The 18,161-nt window shown below is 32.4% G+C and overlaps 1 protein-coding gene across 1 annotated transcript in view; it reads right to left on the bottom strand.

Moving 5' to 3' along the window:
* IKZF2 (IKAROS family zinc finger 2) overlaps window positions 1-18,161 on the bottom strand; it is a 154,293-nt gene that overhangs the window by 47,405 nt on the left and 88,727 nt on the right. The window contains exons 5-6 of the mRNA XM_035007222.1: window positions 8,321-8,587; window positions 1,943-2,110 (exon numbers count right to left, since the gene is read on the bottom strand). Coding sequence (XP_034863113.1) covers window positions 1,943-2,110; window positions 8,321-8,587 — 435 coding nt within the window. The remainder of the gene's footprint in view (window positions 1-1,942; window positions 2,111-8,320; window positions 8,588-18,161) is intronic.

Below are 18,161 nucleotides of genomic sequence, written 5' to 3'. Positions count from 1 at the left end.
GCTGCAGTAGCTGGATGACACCCTCCTCACTCGCATTGCTCCATTAAACTCTCTTTAATTAGCCAGCAAATTGCAAAATAATAGCATGATTGCAATTACAGGGTCCATATCTTTATTTTTTTGAACCTCAAAGTAGCAGTATATTTATTTACAAAATATGCAATTTCACAGAAACAGCTTCACTATATACACAAACTTGATAATTATTACACAGAACCATGTAAGTGTTGTCAAGTGTCTGGCCTGGTGAAAGCCAATGGGAATGGCCTACTTTTGGAGTAGCGTATTTCTCATTCCTCACTTCATTAGCCACCAACCAGGAACCTCTAATGAGTCATAACTAATTTGCAAAAAAGATGATGATTGCAACTGCCCAGTTCAATAGAAACAAAAACCAAGATGTCTTCTTAGACACCACCCACATGGATGGATGTGTTAAAAGAACAAAAAGGAAATCAAGGCAACACAAACTGAGTTATCAAAAGCCTTCCAGAGAGGTTGAGCTTTGAAGGCATTGAACCTTCTAAGGGCAATATAGCAATCCCAGGTAAAGTAACAATTGTACATTAAACTATGATATTAAAAGTAACACAACTTTGTAAAGAATGAAATAAATGTTTAAAGTTATATTTTTTCCTCAACTTCATATAATAGATAATGTTCATGAAAATTTATGCTTTATACAATCCATGGTCAATTCAATAATGCTTTAATAAGCCAGAGTACATGGCTAGCTAAAGGAATTAACTGTCACATGTTAAAAACATCCTTCAATAAAGAATAATTTTTATAATAAAGATGTAATTTTCATAGCATGATTTAAAATAAAATATGTCATAGTTGGAAATAAGGGAATTGCTTTGAATCAAGGAGGAAAGTAACTCTATATACTTAAAATATTTTTTATTTATATTTGCATTCATTTCATTTTTCTATAACTGCTCCAAATTTACAAGTTAATGTCTAAAATAGTTTACACATTTCACATTCATGTTAAAAACCAAGTAAAGCCTTAAGGATTAATAGGGAAAATGTAAAAAAAAGATAATACAAGCATTACCTCACAATCCACAGCACTCTCTAATACAATTTGTCAATGTAGATGAAAATATCACTTCCATCATATCTTCATATTAAAATTAAATTTTAATATGTCATTATGGACAGAAGGAGGATATAAAACTGGCTTGAGAGTATTCTATATTAATTATCCACCTTTCACTTCTTGGTTATGGCAATTCATGCTAAAAGTCAAATGAGATTCATTCAGATTTCTAATCATTCTTGCTCTTTTATGTACTATATTCTAGCATTTTAAAAATATCGCACTTATTCTAGATTTTTTAATGATGATTTATGAAGAGAGAAAAGTTCAGAGAAAATCCAATGACTATATTTTGAGAGTTAAAGAAACAAGGTGCGTTTAAATGAAATATAAAATACTCTAACAGCCAATTTTCTAATGAGCATAATATTTTCAAGTTTAAAAATAGCGACATTTGATTTCCCACTGAGGTCCCAGCCTGGGCACTGTATCAGTTGAAAAATATCACAGCTTTCATCTCCTCTATGATAATATTAGCATGTAACTATGATATTTTACTAGATTTTCCATTATCCTGGATTAACCATAATTACTGAATTAATAATTATAAAATTAAAAATCATAGAGAATCTACAGAGCAGTTGTCTCCTTACTTCAAGAGCTTGAAATAAGAGACACTTCCATTGATGGTGCTACTTTTTGCCAAGTCTGTAAGTCTAAAAAAAGGAAGGGCCACATGCATCTTGCAAAATTTATCAGTTATTCAATGTACACAAAAATATTGTCTAGCTCATTCCTAGCTATGTACCAAAGCTATAAGTTATTCTGTATTATTCTGTAACGCTTTCCTGAATTCTTATATTTTAGCTTTTTTCTCAAAGAGTCAGTGACACTTACCAGAGTGGGTCCTGAGGTGTCCTGTGAGGGCGTCCCTTCTTCTACAGGCATAGCTACAAAAAGGACATTTGAACGGCTTCTCTCCAGAGTGTAACTTTATGTGTCTCAAAAGGTTGCCCTTCTGAGTGAAAGAAGCTCCACACTGGTTACAGTGGAAGGGACGTTCACCTGCCGAAAGGAAAAGAGGTAGGAAAGATCAAGTAGGTTATGTGGAAGGGACTGATCTCTACACTATTAACTGGTTCCAGTTCTCTGTGCTGAGAATATTCTTCTCCCCCTTTAGACTTCTAAACCTTTATCTTCCTAAAATTTGCTAATACTGAAGCCTTCAACTTTAGGTCAAGTGCAGTTTCCTCTCTTCAGATAAATTTTACAGGATTCCTGTCACTGACTCAAAAGAATCAGCAATAGCATTGACCACTGTTTGAACAACTAAGTGCCATCACTTTACTCACTTTACTGGTAGCTTTACATAGAATATTTCAAACCTTATAATGATATTACTAATTAGGCATCTATAATTTCAGTTTGCAAATGAAGAACTTGAAGTTCAAGTATCAAGGTATCTGATAGTTACAGAGCTAATAAGTACTTAAACTGATATGAATCTTGCTCAGTTGGACTACAAAATCTTGCTCTATTGTACCATGCTATCTCTTTTAAAATTACAGAAATTTTGAATTTGACTTGGAAGGGATCTTTAGTCTAATTCTCTGATTTAGCTGATAATTCTCTTTCCGGGTGCCAGGTTACAAAGTTCATCATCACAAAATCTCCCAAAATTAGCCCAGGCCCAGGTCTCATTCCTAGTCACTAACAGTGAAAGCTTTGGCAAAATTTCCTGATATAAACAGGGAAAATCCAAAGAAAATTATTCATCCAGATATTTCCTGTATATTCTTTTTGTTGTGAAAATAATTTGAAACATTTTCTCTCTTTTTTCCTATTATTGGATACGGCTATAAAACTGTTTAAGCCAGAATTATCAGTCTATTGTCATCAACTGGCTGTCACCAAGGTCACTGAACATAAAAATGTGTAGTTGGGGAAGCAGTAAAATTAGCAAGTAGGGTCAAACCATGAAGAAAATACTATCATTTTAAGTTTGCTGATCTCTAAAGATATTCATGAACTAAACTATAAATTAATATATAAATAGTACAAAATAGTAAAGCTCAAAGTTTAGGACGGAAATAAAATATTTTAAAAATTCACTTTTGGTTTAACGGGACTATTTCTGTACTTGAGGTTAGATGAAGATTATAATTTTAATACTTAAACATTTATACTGAATTCTCATGTTTTATATCTTTAACTGAAACATTTGAAAATAGTGAATAATGAAACCTCAAATATTTTGGGGAGGCTTTTAATTAATGCAAACTCAATGATTCTTTCTATTAAAGGAAGCCAGGAGTCATAAAGATGATAAACTGGCCATTTTCTTGCAGTTGCCACTGCACATTCTATCATATAGATTTGTTATAAAACCTAAAGAAATTAAAAATTGATACATCAGGTGTGTCTCAAATTCTGTACTACTTGATCATTTTGGAACTTTATGAGATACATACCCCAAAAAATGTAATTTGTGTGTTCGTGTAGCAAGGCTAAAGGTTTTTGTTACAAGATCTGGAGATCTGAACTACATTTACAAAAAGTCCTTGTACTAGTGTATTAAGTTGAAAAAAAAATTATGTTAAAGTTACCCTAAATTTGATCTTATTTCAAAAAAAAAATTTGATCTTATTTCACTTGTTTGATTCATTTGATGAAACTGACAAATTAAATCAACACTAAATACAGCTTAAGAGAGAAATACTTTACCGAAAAACCCCTTATATGAAGTCTTACAAACTAAAGTTTTAAAATAAATCTAAATTTGGTAAATCTTTACACACACACACACACACACACAACTTAATTTGTTGACTTTTTTTTTTTTTCAATGAAATAGCAGTCTATAGCTCTTTAAAATCAGGAATTTCTACTCCTCACCCCTGCCATGGAATTATTAATAAAAAAGAAGGATGCACTTTCTTCATGAGAATTTTTATACCGTAGGAAAACAGCAAATGCAAATTATACTTTTCACTCCAAATACTTGATTTTACTTTTGAAATCTATGTAGGGTCTTCCAGGCAAGTAACAAATCAGTATGCAATAACTTTAAAATGAATTAAATTAGTTTGGTGAATAAAAACATTTGAAATCATGTTTGCCTTTAGAAAATACTCCTGTAACACGCTTAGATTTTCATTAAGCCTCCTAAAATTGAAATATTTAAAAATTCCTAATTTAGAGTACTGAATTTGTCATACCAAGTAATGCTAATCAAAAAAGAAAAAATAATAAGGATAACTCTCTTTAAAAAGAATTTTAAAATTCATCTAATTGAGTTCATGAGACTAATGACAAGGTAATTTTGTTTTTACATTTACAAAATATTCCAGATATCTTCAAATATTTTTTAATAGAATTACTTCTGAATTTATATGATCATCCTTAAAGAGGCAGGAGAAATGAAAAGGGGTCTAGGTATATCAGGAAATACTGTCTGTCACTGAGTGTGTCTTAGTGTGGAGACATTTGCTAACTATATTCCCATGGCCATGGGAAATAAAGAAAGGCATGATGAAGGTTAACAAACCATGTTCCTGTTTTTGATAAGAGGAAAGGGGCAATGATAATAATGTACTTTGATTTCAGCTGATGAAGCTTTGAGAAATATTGATCTGCTTTACATGAATTAAATCTTGAATTGGGATTATGAGATACATGTAAAATGAGCTGATATTTAAGTAAAAGGTTCATATATTGTGTTGTGCCTTGAAACAATGCAACTCAATTATTTTTTAAATAATTTGCTTTTTCTTTAACAAATAGGCTCAATCAACTAGTCCTTTTCGAGTAAGTTTAGACTTTGCCTAAAAAAATATATTAATCATGTTCTTATTCAGAAATAAAGAAAAGCAAACTTCAAGAAAACACCACAAATGTACTAAATACACTATACAGTATAATCCAATTGAAAAAATCAAATAGGTTATTGTATCTGTGATAACAATACCCATGGGTGGGTACAAAAGTCTGGATTAACAACTCTGAATCCAGGAGAACAATTAATATGTGGCCATGCTATCATTCATTTCCATTCTTAATCTGCTTCTTGTTTTGTTTTGGTTAGATTTTTTATAAAAAAATCTGCTCAAGGACCTTTTTTAGTTATTCCCAGAATGAAGTTATCTATTCTTATTTTGAAATAAATTATATTTCATTATTTTATGTACTTTCATAAACACATATTTCTAGATCTGTTTAAATATTCAACTGAAATACAAGTATACATGCATCAGTTTGCTTTGATGAATCAAAGACAGAGGGTGTTCCTGTGTTGGATGGAGCAACCACCTACAAATAAGAAAAATTCCAAGTATTTGTTGAGAAGACCTTGGAGCAAAAGAATGGTTCCATAAAGCTACAATATACACAGAGTTACAAAGATGGGAGTACTCTACTCCAAAGAAGGGCAAAGTTAAGGATAGTCTATATTTATAATGGTCCACATCAATTCGTGTTTAAGCAAGAATTGATTTACTACCCCTACTTCTTTTATTCTGCCTGTATCACAGTGAAGAGTGCCTGGAGTATCCGATGACAATATTACCTGATTACCTACTAGAGTAGCAACACCAAGAAATAAATAACACCAACCCATTTCTAAGACACTAGAATTGGCACTTTAGTAGAGTTTGAAAGAGAAAGAAGAAGTGAATTAGATATGATACTCCACACGTCATCTTAGTAAACTGGGTGGTGGTTGTGTATATTTTTATACTATCAATTTTATATTGGATATTCTATGACACACAAACATGTTTCCCGAAGGCTTTATAAGGATTTAAGACAGTGCCTTTTAAACTAGCTATAAATAATTGGTGAGAGGGGGGAATTCTGAAATGAAGACAGTAGTTCATGGCATTAATGAGAAAACATTTGGTTAATACTAGATCCTGACCACATTTTTTTCAATCTAGTTTAAATTAAAAAAACAAAACAAAACATACAAATAGACTTTCTGTTCTCAAAGAGTACTAAAATGGAGTTGAAAGGTCATGACCCATTTAGATATATAAACTGGGTCATCAGAAATACATATAAAAATAACTACTTTAAAGATATATCACAATTTCAAGGTCAATAATGTGTGGCAGGTATCCCAAGCTCCTCTATGAATGGCTATTTAACAGAAACTTTCCAGATCTGAGGAAAGTGTAATTTTTATAATACTCCAATAAACATTCATTAACAATAAAAGTTCATGAAGTTACAAGAGGACTTTAGTTAATTTGTCCATTCTTGCCTTTACTAGTTGAGTGAATCCCATATTCACAGAACTTGTGGAAATCCGTATAACTATTTAGAAACATCTTCCATGTCAATTTGATGATTTTCAGAATCAGAATAATTCAACTCTACTATAGTAGTAAATATTAAATAAGCAGTACAGTATGTAATCACTCTTGTGTTTACAAACCAACAATCCTCATGAAAATCACTGCAAATGCAGTGAAACATTGATTAACCTAAATATTCAAGAGAGCACACTCAGGTTCTTTAAATTTTCTTGACTCAGACCATAAAAGGTTTATTAGAAATCTTACAAAAAATTGTAGTTAGTATACTTTTTAGCCTTAAAATGTACATTATATGCAATTCAACTGAAAAGTCATTAGACTACTTTTGTTTAGTCTATATGTTGCTAGTTACACATTTGAATGGGTGTTATCTACCTCAATATAATCACTGTGAGATAATGAATACATTATAACTTGGTAGAACTCTTCTTTTAGAACTGCAGTTAACGTTACTTCATGAGCATAGATGAAAAGTAGACTCATTATTTTATAGTCTTTTCCTATTTTTCTTATAAAATACCAAACTCGATCTTTTAACTTTTCTTGAAGAATTTTTCTTAATTAAGGTAAAAAAATCTACACTAGCAATATAAATATTTTTAAAATATGCTGTTTAAAGAGGAAATTAAAAATAAAACCAAAAGTTAACATGTAACTGTAGAGCTGGAATAAGGGTACAGGTTCTAAACCTGATGATTTTGATTAAGATAACATTGATTTTAATGTGTAACTTCTTACTATAATTTTTAAGCCTTATAATCATATCTCATCATTAAATGTTGGTGCAGTGAGATACCAAGTACAGTATATTTGCACAAAACTAGTCTGGGCATCAGGAAACCTTGGTTTTAGCCTCATAATGACCTAACTACATAAGGGATAATGGACAAATCATTTGACTGTTTGGGGCTTCAGTTTCTTCATGTGTAAATGAGAGATTTGGGCTAAAAAGACTTCAGTGTATCCCATATCTCTCATGTTTTAAGCACCTACTAATTAAATTGATTTCTCTCTCTTCCAAAGAGAAACATATTTTAAAACTCTGAGAGTATTAGTGATTAATATTTTGCTATATAATACTACTTTGCATTATAGTTAAAGGTACCATCTTTAAATCAATTTTCATATGGACTTAAAACTTTAAGAGTCAACCATCTGCCTTTCTTACACATAATCTCATTTCTGTTTTTTTTTTTTTTATTTAAACTTTTTTTTTTTCATTTTGCCAAAGGATTTGGAGAGATTTAAATAAGGCCTTCTCCTCATTTAGCTATTTTTTTACATTACTCAAATGTCTAAAAGTATATACTATATTAATCGGAATCCTCTTTTCCTCACCCTGTTCCATCATTACACATTCCTACCAGCATACCCACCACTCTTGGCTATACTGTACCCTACATATCTCTTTGCAGGAGTTATAATTAAAAAAAATTACAGGAAGATGGTAACATCCTCAACTAGGGAAAGTATCTGCCTAATACAGAGACCCATGGTAGGCAGAGACTGATTGGAAATTGTATTCCAAGAAGTTAACCAGATAAGGTGAAAATGATCCACCTCTATATAAATGCATGAGTACCATTTTATAGTATAAACTCTTAGCTAGCAAACTATATTACCTGCCCATGGGTATGGTAAAATACGTATAGAAATACAAAAAGATTAAGTTACACAATGAGATTCTCCTATACCTTTTGAACCCTTATCATATTATTGCTATATTAAGAACTGTGGAAACTGAATCCCAAACTTCTTTTCTGATATGCTATTCAGATTTGAAGGCTGGAAGTCAAGACCCAGGCTACTCTCTGCTTTTCAGCAATCCAATACTAGCAGAATTCTGAAAAGGTAGTTTCACCACTGCCACCCCTGAATAAAAAGGAAAGAGAATAGATGTCAGGTAATATCAACATCAGATGTCACAGGCAGTCATCAGGTTATTCTTTCAGCTGCTTACCAGTGTGACTCCTTTTATGTACCATAAGCACATTGGGCCCAATGCAAACCATGCCACAGACGTCACATTTCAGTTTACCATTCGGAAGCCGGATTCCTCCCTCGCCTTGAAGCTCCTGGACTTTCCTGTTGTCAGCCACCTCGCTGCTCTCAATTAGGGGTTCTTCTAGGCCGCTACCTTCATCATGGCCCCTGATCTCATCTTCACGGCTCAGGGGTTTCCTGTCACACTCTTCATCACTCTGCATTTCTAGCTTTACTGAATTTGCTGTAATTTAAAAAAGAAGAAATGAAGGCATTTTAAATGCAGGTTATGTGTTGTCATCTACATCTCTTCTCCACCCAGTGCCATTCTATGAACATGGATGGAAATCACCAATGCAATGTTAATACATACTGTGCTCGAAAATATTTTAGTGACTTTGCCATCAAAGTGAAGATGGCTCAAAAAACCTCGAGGTGAACAGAATGACACTTCATTTGTACACACATTTCTTTCTTCAACTTATATATTTTTTAAATTTTTTAAAAATTTTATTTTATTATGTTAAGTTAGTCACCATACATTACATCATTAGTGTCTGATGTAGTGTTCCATGATTCCTTGTTTGCATATAACACCCAGTGCTCCATTCAATATGTGCCCTCCTGAATACCCATCCCCTTCGTTAAATATTTTTAAAGCAAGTCCTTAATTCTGGTATTGGCTTTTGATTTTGTCACTACTGAGACTCAGCATTATGTATGAGACAAGATTAGATATTGCTTAACCCACTGAGCCATGCTTCTTAACAATCATATATATATATATTTATACATATACAAAATACACAATCATATTTATATGTATATATACACACACATTCTGTTTCACATCAGAATACTTGTATAAAACTGCTTCAAAACTGAGCAAGAGAAACAACTTGGGATCTTAATCTAGCAAGTGTCTTAGATGTATGAAGGCATACTGTCAAGGCAAATATCCTAAAATCAGATTAAAAACATATATTCAATGAAGAGCTCTATAAATGTAGGGCAGAATGCACAGACTTCACATGCTCTTAACCTACTCTTTATTTTTTTATACGAAGTAAATTCTCTATGGAACATATTAGTCTGCAAATCAAAGTATTCCAACTTTAATCTATGCACACCAAAAAGCAGTGAATGACAGGAATGGCATAACATGCATGCATGTACTTGTGACTGTTAAGAAATTTAATGCCTTCTGTTTGCTGTTTTTGGATCATCCCACAGAAAAGTTGGAATTTTGTTAGCACAGCCCTCATTCTGGATTGCTGACAAAGTCTTTTCACAAAGCAGAAACAGGCTTTAAATGAATACCAGTTTTTTATCCCCTGATCTTGAAAATTTCTTAAGAAATCATATCAAAGTTCCTGAGCAAAACAAATTATTTGGTACTACTTGGATGGAGGAAACATTCATAAAAAGGAAGTAAGTTCTTTTTACTGTAATTTTCTTAGAGAAACCACACATTCTGTGATTTGTCATTAGTATTTAAACAGGTAGTGCTATCAAAATGGCTCTTCCCCTGCTCCCCTCCCTTGGAACTCCCCTAAGAATAGAGGCAACGTGGTACAAAATGAGATCACTGTATTTAGCCCACAGACCATGGCTCTGACATTTATTAGCAGTAGAAACTTGAACTAGTTATTTAATGTCTGAATTTTTTTGTCTTTTGTTTGCAAAGTAGATATAAATTCAAACTACAAAATGAAGTTTAAGTAGAATAGTTCAGCTATTAGGAGTGAGGATCCTGTAACCAGAGTGTTTGGATTTGAATACCAGCTCTGGCACTCATTAGAAGCAGTGTCACGTTTTAAAAGGTACTTAAGTCCCTCGTGTACTTTATAAAATGAGGACGACAATGGTACCACTTTCTCAGGCTGATGTGAGCATTAAGTGAGCAAATACAGAAAATGGGCTTACCTATTATTTTTCTGGTGACAGTGCTCTATTTTTTCCATAATGTTTTGTGAAGATCAATTATAGTATGTAAACTACTCTGAGATCTACAAAAGAGTATATAGGCTTCTTGGCCCCATTTCTAATAGAAAATCTACTACACTGAGTTTTATCCTAGTTACAAATAAGTACCACTTTACCAGTTTTTGAGAAGATAGACACCATACTTTATCTATCTTAATTTCACCAACATGCTCAAAAAATGTGTGGCATCTAGGAAGTGTTCAGACAGTATTCACTGTGTGTTTTAGTAAATTAAGAATTTTCTTTCTTTAGAATTGTTTTATATATTTAAAAAATCCATGAACACAGCAGAGAAAAATTAAAGGATAAAAAATGAGAATTAAGTCTTTTCTACTCAAAGTTCACCCCTAAATTCTGGTCTCAAAAGCAACTATCCTCATTTTCTAATTCAGAAGTGTGTGTGTGTGTGTGTGTGTGTGTAGATGGCCTCTCTTTACACAAATTGGAATGTATAATTTACCTGACCTTAACTTTGCTCTCTTCATTTAATAATATCTGTTTAATTTTTCCATATTAGTACACAGAAACCCACACTATTCTTTCTAACAGCCACATAAAATCTATTTTATCAATATAATTTATTCCTAGGCTTTATCAATAAAATGTAAGATTATTGCTATTATAGATATTATATAATATCACATTGAACTGTCAATCTATTAGATAAAAACTGGTATTTTACTATAGATTTTAATCTGCATTTTTTATGGGTGAAATTGAGCATCTATGTCTATATTTAAATGGGGGTTTTTTGGGAGCTGTCTATGAAAGTTATTTGCCCATTTTCTACTAGGTTGTTGGTTTTTTCTCACTGAATTTAAATGCATTATATACTAAGGAACTGAGCCCCATATTTATTATGTTTTGCAAATGTTGGATTATCTTATTACTCAAGGGTATTTGAATTTTAAAGTTTTCAATTGTGGTTTCTAGATTCTGTATTTCGCTTCAATAAGTTTTTCCATACTCCAAGAAATTTTCCATGTTTTTTTTTCTGGGAATGAAATTATTCTAATCAAAGTAAAACACTAATTTTTATCCTATGTAGTCCCATATTTCATTCATAATTCTCATTTAAAGAAAAAATTAAGAAAACAAATGAAAAGAATAACTTTATATAACATAACTTCATACATTAATCTGTGAGCAAATTGTCCCACATATTTAAGTGATGTACTAGAAATTATAAACTGCACAGCAATGTCATCATTTATATTCCTGAACTGGCCGACATCTGATAAGCTGCATTTAATGAGTGTAAAGTCTACCAGCATTCCATTTCAGGAATTGAAGAAATGTATCTTAAAAGAGTAGGTCTGAGTCTGAAACTTATGGGCCTCTCAAATTTCAAAACAGCACAAAATTATGAAAAATATGACTTGATGTTATATTAAATGATCACCTTTTCCCTAGTGAGAATATTATAATATGGACATCAAAATTTAATAACTAACATGGGTAAAATGTCATTTAAAAATTATTGGATATTAAAATTATAGTTAGAACTTTGTATCCACAGAGGAATATAATTGAAATGAATATCCAAAAAAGTATACATTTGTTAGAACTAAAATACAGAAGAAATGGTAAACTTCAGCAATCTTTTCTCTAACAATATTATACTCTAAATAATTGTTTATCACATATGAATGTACATACTATTGCTATAGTAAATATAGTAATTTATATTCACTGATATAGTAAATCAATAAATGCAACACATTTTTAGTATATACATATCATTGATGAAATTTTCCATTAATATGGTGTCTATGTACAAATAAAATCCCATCATAATGAGTTTTTAGTCTGCTTTACTAAAATTAGGTTGAAATTTAGGATAAAAAGCAATTAGTCTTTGAATTTCAATTCTTATATAGAAAAAACTTCCTTACTCAAACATAAAAGAAATTCTCTCACAATTTATTTTCACTATTTAAGATGTTTCTAAATAATGCAGAACACTATAAATTAACTCATTAATGATTAAACTTAAGTGTTCAGTAAATTTACGTATACTCTAAATTATAATTTATATATCAATGGAAGAATTGTATTATTATTTGTAGCTATAATATATAAAACTACTATAACTATTAATCATTGTATAATATTCATAGTATATTTGTTATCAAATTTTTACTCTTCATTATATGGTATTTCTTTTACAGTTTGGTAACAGGAAAACATTCTCATAAACGGGTTCATTTCTCTGAAGAAGAGAATTTGTTAGTGTGAGTGGGATGAATTCTTGTTATTATAATCTCAACACCAAGAATTATTTTTCAGGCTGTTTCCTTGATATGCCTGAATTTTACATTCTTCTTTTCATATCTATAGGAATTTACACACATTACTATATAATGACAAACTATTTAGCAAGAACAGTATTTTGTAAGAACAAATTATTAGCAATGAAAAGGAGATGTGAAAGATTTTAATTAATTGATCAGTTTGTTCTGTTATTCAATATTGTAGTCACAAATAACTTATATAGATACTTGAATATTTTAATGAACGAAATAAGATGTTTAAATTACATATTTTTAAGTTAAAGGAGATAATATGATTTTACAGTTTAAAAAAAAGGACAAGTCAAAATTTAAAGTATTCGTGATGAAGAAAAGTTAATTATTATATATATATATTAAGTTGACTCAGAGATTCATGAACACAGGTAAAATAATAGTTAATAAAAAAAGACTTTTATGATCAATTTTACGTAGAAGAAGCTTTGAATATATTTCAGGACAAAAACTACAACATTTATCTTTAAGCAAAAAGTTGCTTCAAAATGCAAACAGGTTTATAAATTTAAAATTCACCCCCCCTTCTTCATGCTCAGAGATATCATACTCCTAGAACTCATCCACGTCAGCCAGTAAGAAACAAAGACCAAAACTGAATTCTCTTTAAAAATAAACTAGCAAATATTTATTAAGTATTTGCTGCTTGCCTAATAATTTGCTAAAAGTGAGTATGAAGGTTTAAGACTAAAAGCTGAAGAGTATTAACTTAAATAAGAAATTCATATCAACAGGATAATATACACTCAGAAACAGGTCATGAAAGAGTTCATGACTGAGAGGAGGGAAATATTTTACTAACACATATAATTTTGTTACATAATTGTTACATTATTGACCTGAACAGTACATAAATGGAAAGAGGCTTTTCCTTAGAAATTGGACATTTACTATTTTTTATTCCGTGCCTCCCTCAAATCACCCATCAAGGCAAGATAGCATATGATTTTGTGATGTCTGGCAACTGATGTCTTCAAATAATAAAATTCTCAATTTTTAAAATTTTTTGGGAAAAGATCATTTCTAATATGTATGGTAAAATATATTCAAGTTAATTCTGAATTATCAAGTGGAAGGAACAAATTCTATGCTAATCCTTAGAATGTGGTTGTCACAGATAATTCTATCATTTTAAAATGTCAACTTTGGGAAATACAACAGTAACCAGAACCTTAAATATCATTATTAAAATATTTTTAATATTTCAATTAAACTTTCTAAACTTAAAATGTATTATTAGTATGACTTGATTCTACTAATCCACTAATAGATTATTAAAAGTTCCTAGCTAGCGGGGCGCCTGGGTGGCTCAGTCGTTAAGCGTCTGCCTTCGGCTCAGGTCATGATTCCAGGGTCCTGGGATCGAGCCCCGCATTGGGCTCCCGCTCAGCAGGGAGCCTGCTTCTCCCTCTCCCACTCCCCCTGCTTGTGTTCCCTCTCTCACTGTCTCTCTCTCTGTCAAATAAATAAATAAAATATTTTAAAAAATAAAAAATAAAATAAAATTTCCTAGCTAGGAAAATAATGCAAAGGGATTATGATTTATTTGCTGTATTTGAAAGGATATATTTATTATATGGAGTATAAATAGGATTTCTCAATTAATTACCCCTTCAAATTAGTGATTTATAAATATCCAATTATATTTTTCAATTTTTAATTTTTAAAGGAAGTAAATACTATGAGACTTAAATATTTGTTTCACAGTGATGAATAATAAAAGATAGCTAAAACCGTTCTTTAATTACTAAATTGGGTGGGGGGAAAGTGTTCCAGGTGTGATATATAAGTGGACTTTTTATATGCTTGATTTCTGTTGTGTGAGAATTCAAGAGGACACTTAAGGGGTGTTATTTACTTACAAGCATCAATTTCTCCTGGTCTATGCCAGCTACTTGAAATGGTGTTATACACACTAATTGAATCAATATGTCTATCTAATAATCTGTTGAAGTTGCTTCTGAGCTAATATAACCCTCTCTCATTTAAACTATCGAAACAGAAACACCAAACATGATTAAATCCATGTTAACAGCCCAGCAGCTGTTTAAATAATGTGTTAGAAAAACAAACTGCCTTCAAAACTCTGATGTAAAGCACAATTATTTACTAGGAACTTACCAACAGTCTAAACAACTAAAGTAAAATCACAACAAAAATTATTTTAAGGTATATGCATTTTGTAAAACTTCAACAAAATTTCACACAATATGAACACTTTGTTTGTTGCAACTATGAATAAATAAATGTGTAAGTCTTGCAAAACAGCTCACAACATCCTTAAAGTATTCATTTTATAAATGGTTTTGGACAAGTCCAGACACTGTGTAGCTAAACTGTAGCTGAGCCATTTGTGGGTAGCCTTCTCAGTGTGTACATCACATCACCGCATTTCCTTTCCTCCCCACCCTCTCTTCTCTAATAAAGTGACATTATATATTTCTTAGACCTACTAGAGTAACTAGATCAAGACAGTGCTGATTTCTGAAATACTCTTATTCTAAGAATGGTATAGTAGAAAGTTTCCCTGTACCTGAGGCAGGAAATCACGTCTTTACCTCCCCCTCTGCCACCTAACTAATTGTGGGACCTTGAGATGTTTCTTCACTTTGATTCAGCCACCTGCATCATCTGTAATATGGGGAAAATAACACTTGATTTCATGAAAACTGCACACTATAATAACAGGAAAATAGCAACTTATAATTCTCCATGATTTATAAAATATATACTCTGTCTCAATTGATACTCAACAATGAATGATAGATAGGGCAGTTACAGATAAACAAATGGAGGCATCAAGTGATTTTCCCAAGAACACAAAGTTAGTAAATGTTAACGTGATATCAACTCAAGATCTTCTGCCTCTTAGCCTAGCCATCTTTCTATGACATGATACTGGTTCTCCAATTAAACAAGTAACTAAGTATATTTAGGACAAATATTGTATTTAGGACAAACAGGTCTTTCATATGCTATAAAACTAGGTCAGTTGGCTAAAAAAATACTAGGAATTCAAGTCTATGATGGTCAAATAAAATATTGTTTCCATAAAATTAACTGTTGAATTAATATTTTCTATCAAGTCTGGAATGTATATGTCCACTCAAAACAACCACTTCCTAATTTTTACATTAGTTTTGGTCTTAAGGCCGGGGTAGGGTCTATGTTCCTGAAGAATTTGTCAATACATAATCCTCTACCCACCCCCACCCCCACTTTTTGACTATATTCCTTGACATGTTATGACTTATCAGTGGTAGGTAAAGACAGCCATTTGAGGAATAAGTCAATATTATCAGTTTTAATCTCTAAACCAACAGTTTATGGTGGATGTCATCTTAGGACTTCCTTTGTGGTCAAATTTTGACAGTTTTGTGTCAATTGTTATAAAGATAAATCATACCTATGAGCAGCTCATGTAGTCTCTCACTTACATTTAAAGAGGTCTTCATGACAAAATAAATACAAAATAAGTGTCCTCTCTATGTTAAAAAAAAAAAGAAAGAAAGAAAGAAAAGGGATGACCTTGATGGTCTCCCACAATGCCTGAAATCTTATATAGGATGCCCATCATCAAACCAGACACTCTCATAGCCCAGCACAGTGGCATCATTGTAGCCCAAGGATGAAGTTTGAATATTCTGCCAGACAACTTGTTCATAAGAAATGTACAATGTGGAAGAAATAAGCCTACTTTATATAGAAATTCCACAAGCAAACAACAGTCTACCCCTTTATTCATCCTTTAAAAGATTTGCAGAGTCCTAAAGATTCAGTATCTGCCACTTCTTGCATAGCCTTTTTTCGCATTTTCATGCAACCCAGAACAACTTTAAAATCACCTGTTCCATCTCACCCAGAACAGCTTTCTAACTGGTCTCTCTTCTGTCTTTTACTACTTTCCACTCCTCCAATTCATCCCCCATTATATTTAGTTGTTTGATTAATCTTCCTAAAGCAGAGCTCCTATTACTCTTCTAAATGTCTTCAATGACCGCCCACTGTATACAAATTAAATACAAAGGTATTGTTGCAGAATTTAAGGACAACCTCAGCACAGCTCCATAATAGCTTTCAGCCATATGTTCTACGAGTCCCTTAGTTGTTTATACTTTTTCCAGTCATTTTCCAGCCATTCTTCCTGGAACACATCCTATACATCTCTACTACTCATTTTTCTTCCTGGCTCCTATTATTATTTTTTGGAATCCTTTCCCTAATTCTATCAATATTAGCATACCATTCAAGGCCACTTATCTCCTACCTTTTTTCATGAAGTATTTCCTGAGCACAAAGACACACTCTAGTATTCCATGAGTGCTTCTGCCTTAACTCTACATTCCCTATAGTATAAGATCCTTGAAAAAAAGTGCTATTTTTATTATAAGTTGTAGAAACCATCATACCCTTACATACACCAGGCATTCAGTAATTGTTGAACTGTTGCTAATTTACGTATTACACTTCTCTTTTTAAGTTATAGAGACCATGCATAAATTAACCACAGGTGGCAAATCTATCAATGCAGAGTTGGGTTTTAAACACAAAACATCATCATAATATTGATTAAAGGACCACTGTATGACAGCGAAGACTATAGGTGCATAATATGTGTCTCCTGATTTAATCATGATCGCCACCCTGTGAAGTACCTAATATCCTCATTTTACAGATGAGGATGCTCAGATGGGGCGAAGTAACATGTCCAAGTCACACCTCTACTCAGCGCCAGATTGGAGACTAGAACCCAGAACTGCTGTTTCCCTATGTCACCAAAAGCAAACTGGTTACTAGTTACCAGTAAAGAAAAGGGATGTTAGCGAAGAACAGCTCCGATCAGTGTGTGCCATCCGACACGTTTCTTGTGCATGCCTAATACAGGTGTAAGTAGTGTGCCAGCTTTGAGTAAAGAGAAATTTGTCTGAGAGCCGGTTTTGGAAGAAGACCAGCTTATACTGCCAGATTTTCTGAGCCTGGATTTTATTTCATATAAGAGCAATCTACTTTGAACTGGTGTTTGGCAACCATCTGCTTAACATAGCTGTGGGAGGTTTGTGAAGCAAATTACATTGTGAAATGATCTCTTCAAATAAGGGGAGTACAAATTTTTAACCAAACTTCTGTAAGAAGTAAAATCATTACTATAAAATCCAGCTGAGTGGGCATATTCCTGAAGGGACCCAACGCATTGGGTTGCCAGAGGTCACTAAGGACGCTTAAACCAGGTCAGAAGGCAGTGCTGCCACCACGCTGAAGAGAAACAGATAAGAAATGGAGCAGGGTTTCTATTACAGGGCAACATTAACAGAGGAAAGAACCAAAGCCATGCAACGCACTTCAGCGGCTTTACTGGTCTCTGAACTGAAGTGACAGAGGAACTCAATAGCTCTTCACGCTCTGGGTTCACATATCCTTGGTTTCCAAAATCTGGAGCCTACGTACTCCCATCAAGGCTACAGAAATTCTTTCCCTGGTGTTCTTCCACAAATACTTCACTATTTGTGTGAAACAAGCAGAGTTAAC

Source organism: Mirounga leonina, unplaced genomic scaffold (assembly GCF_011800145.1).
Source record: "Mirounga leonina isolate KUSES-001 unplaced genomic scaffold, KU_Mleo_1.0 Mir_151, whole genome shotgun sequence".
Taxonomy (NCBI): Eukaryota; Metazoa; Chordata; class Mammalia; order Carnivora; family Phocidae; genus Mirounga; species Mirounga leonina.
Note: the sequence above shows the minus strand (reverse complement) of the source record. Positions and strands in the feature narration are given on the sequence as shown.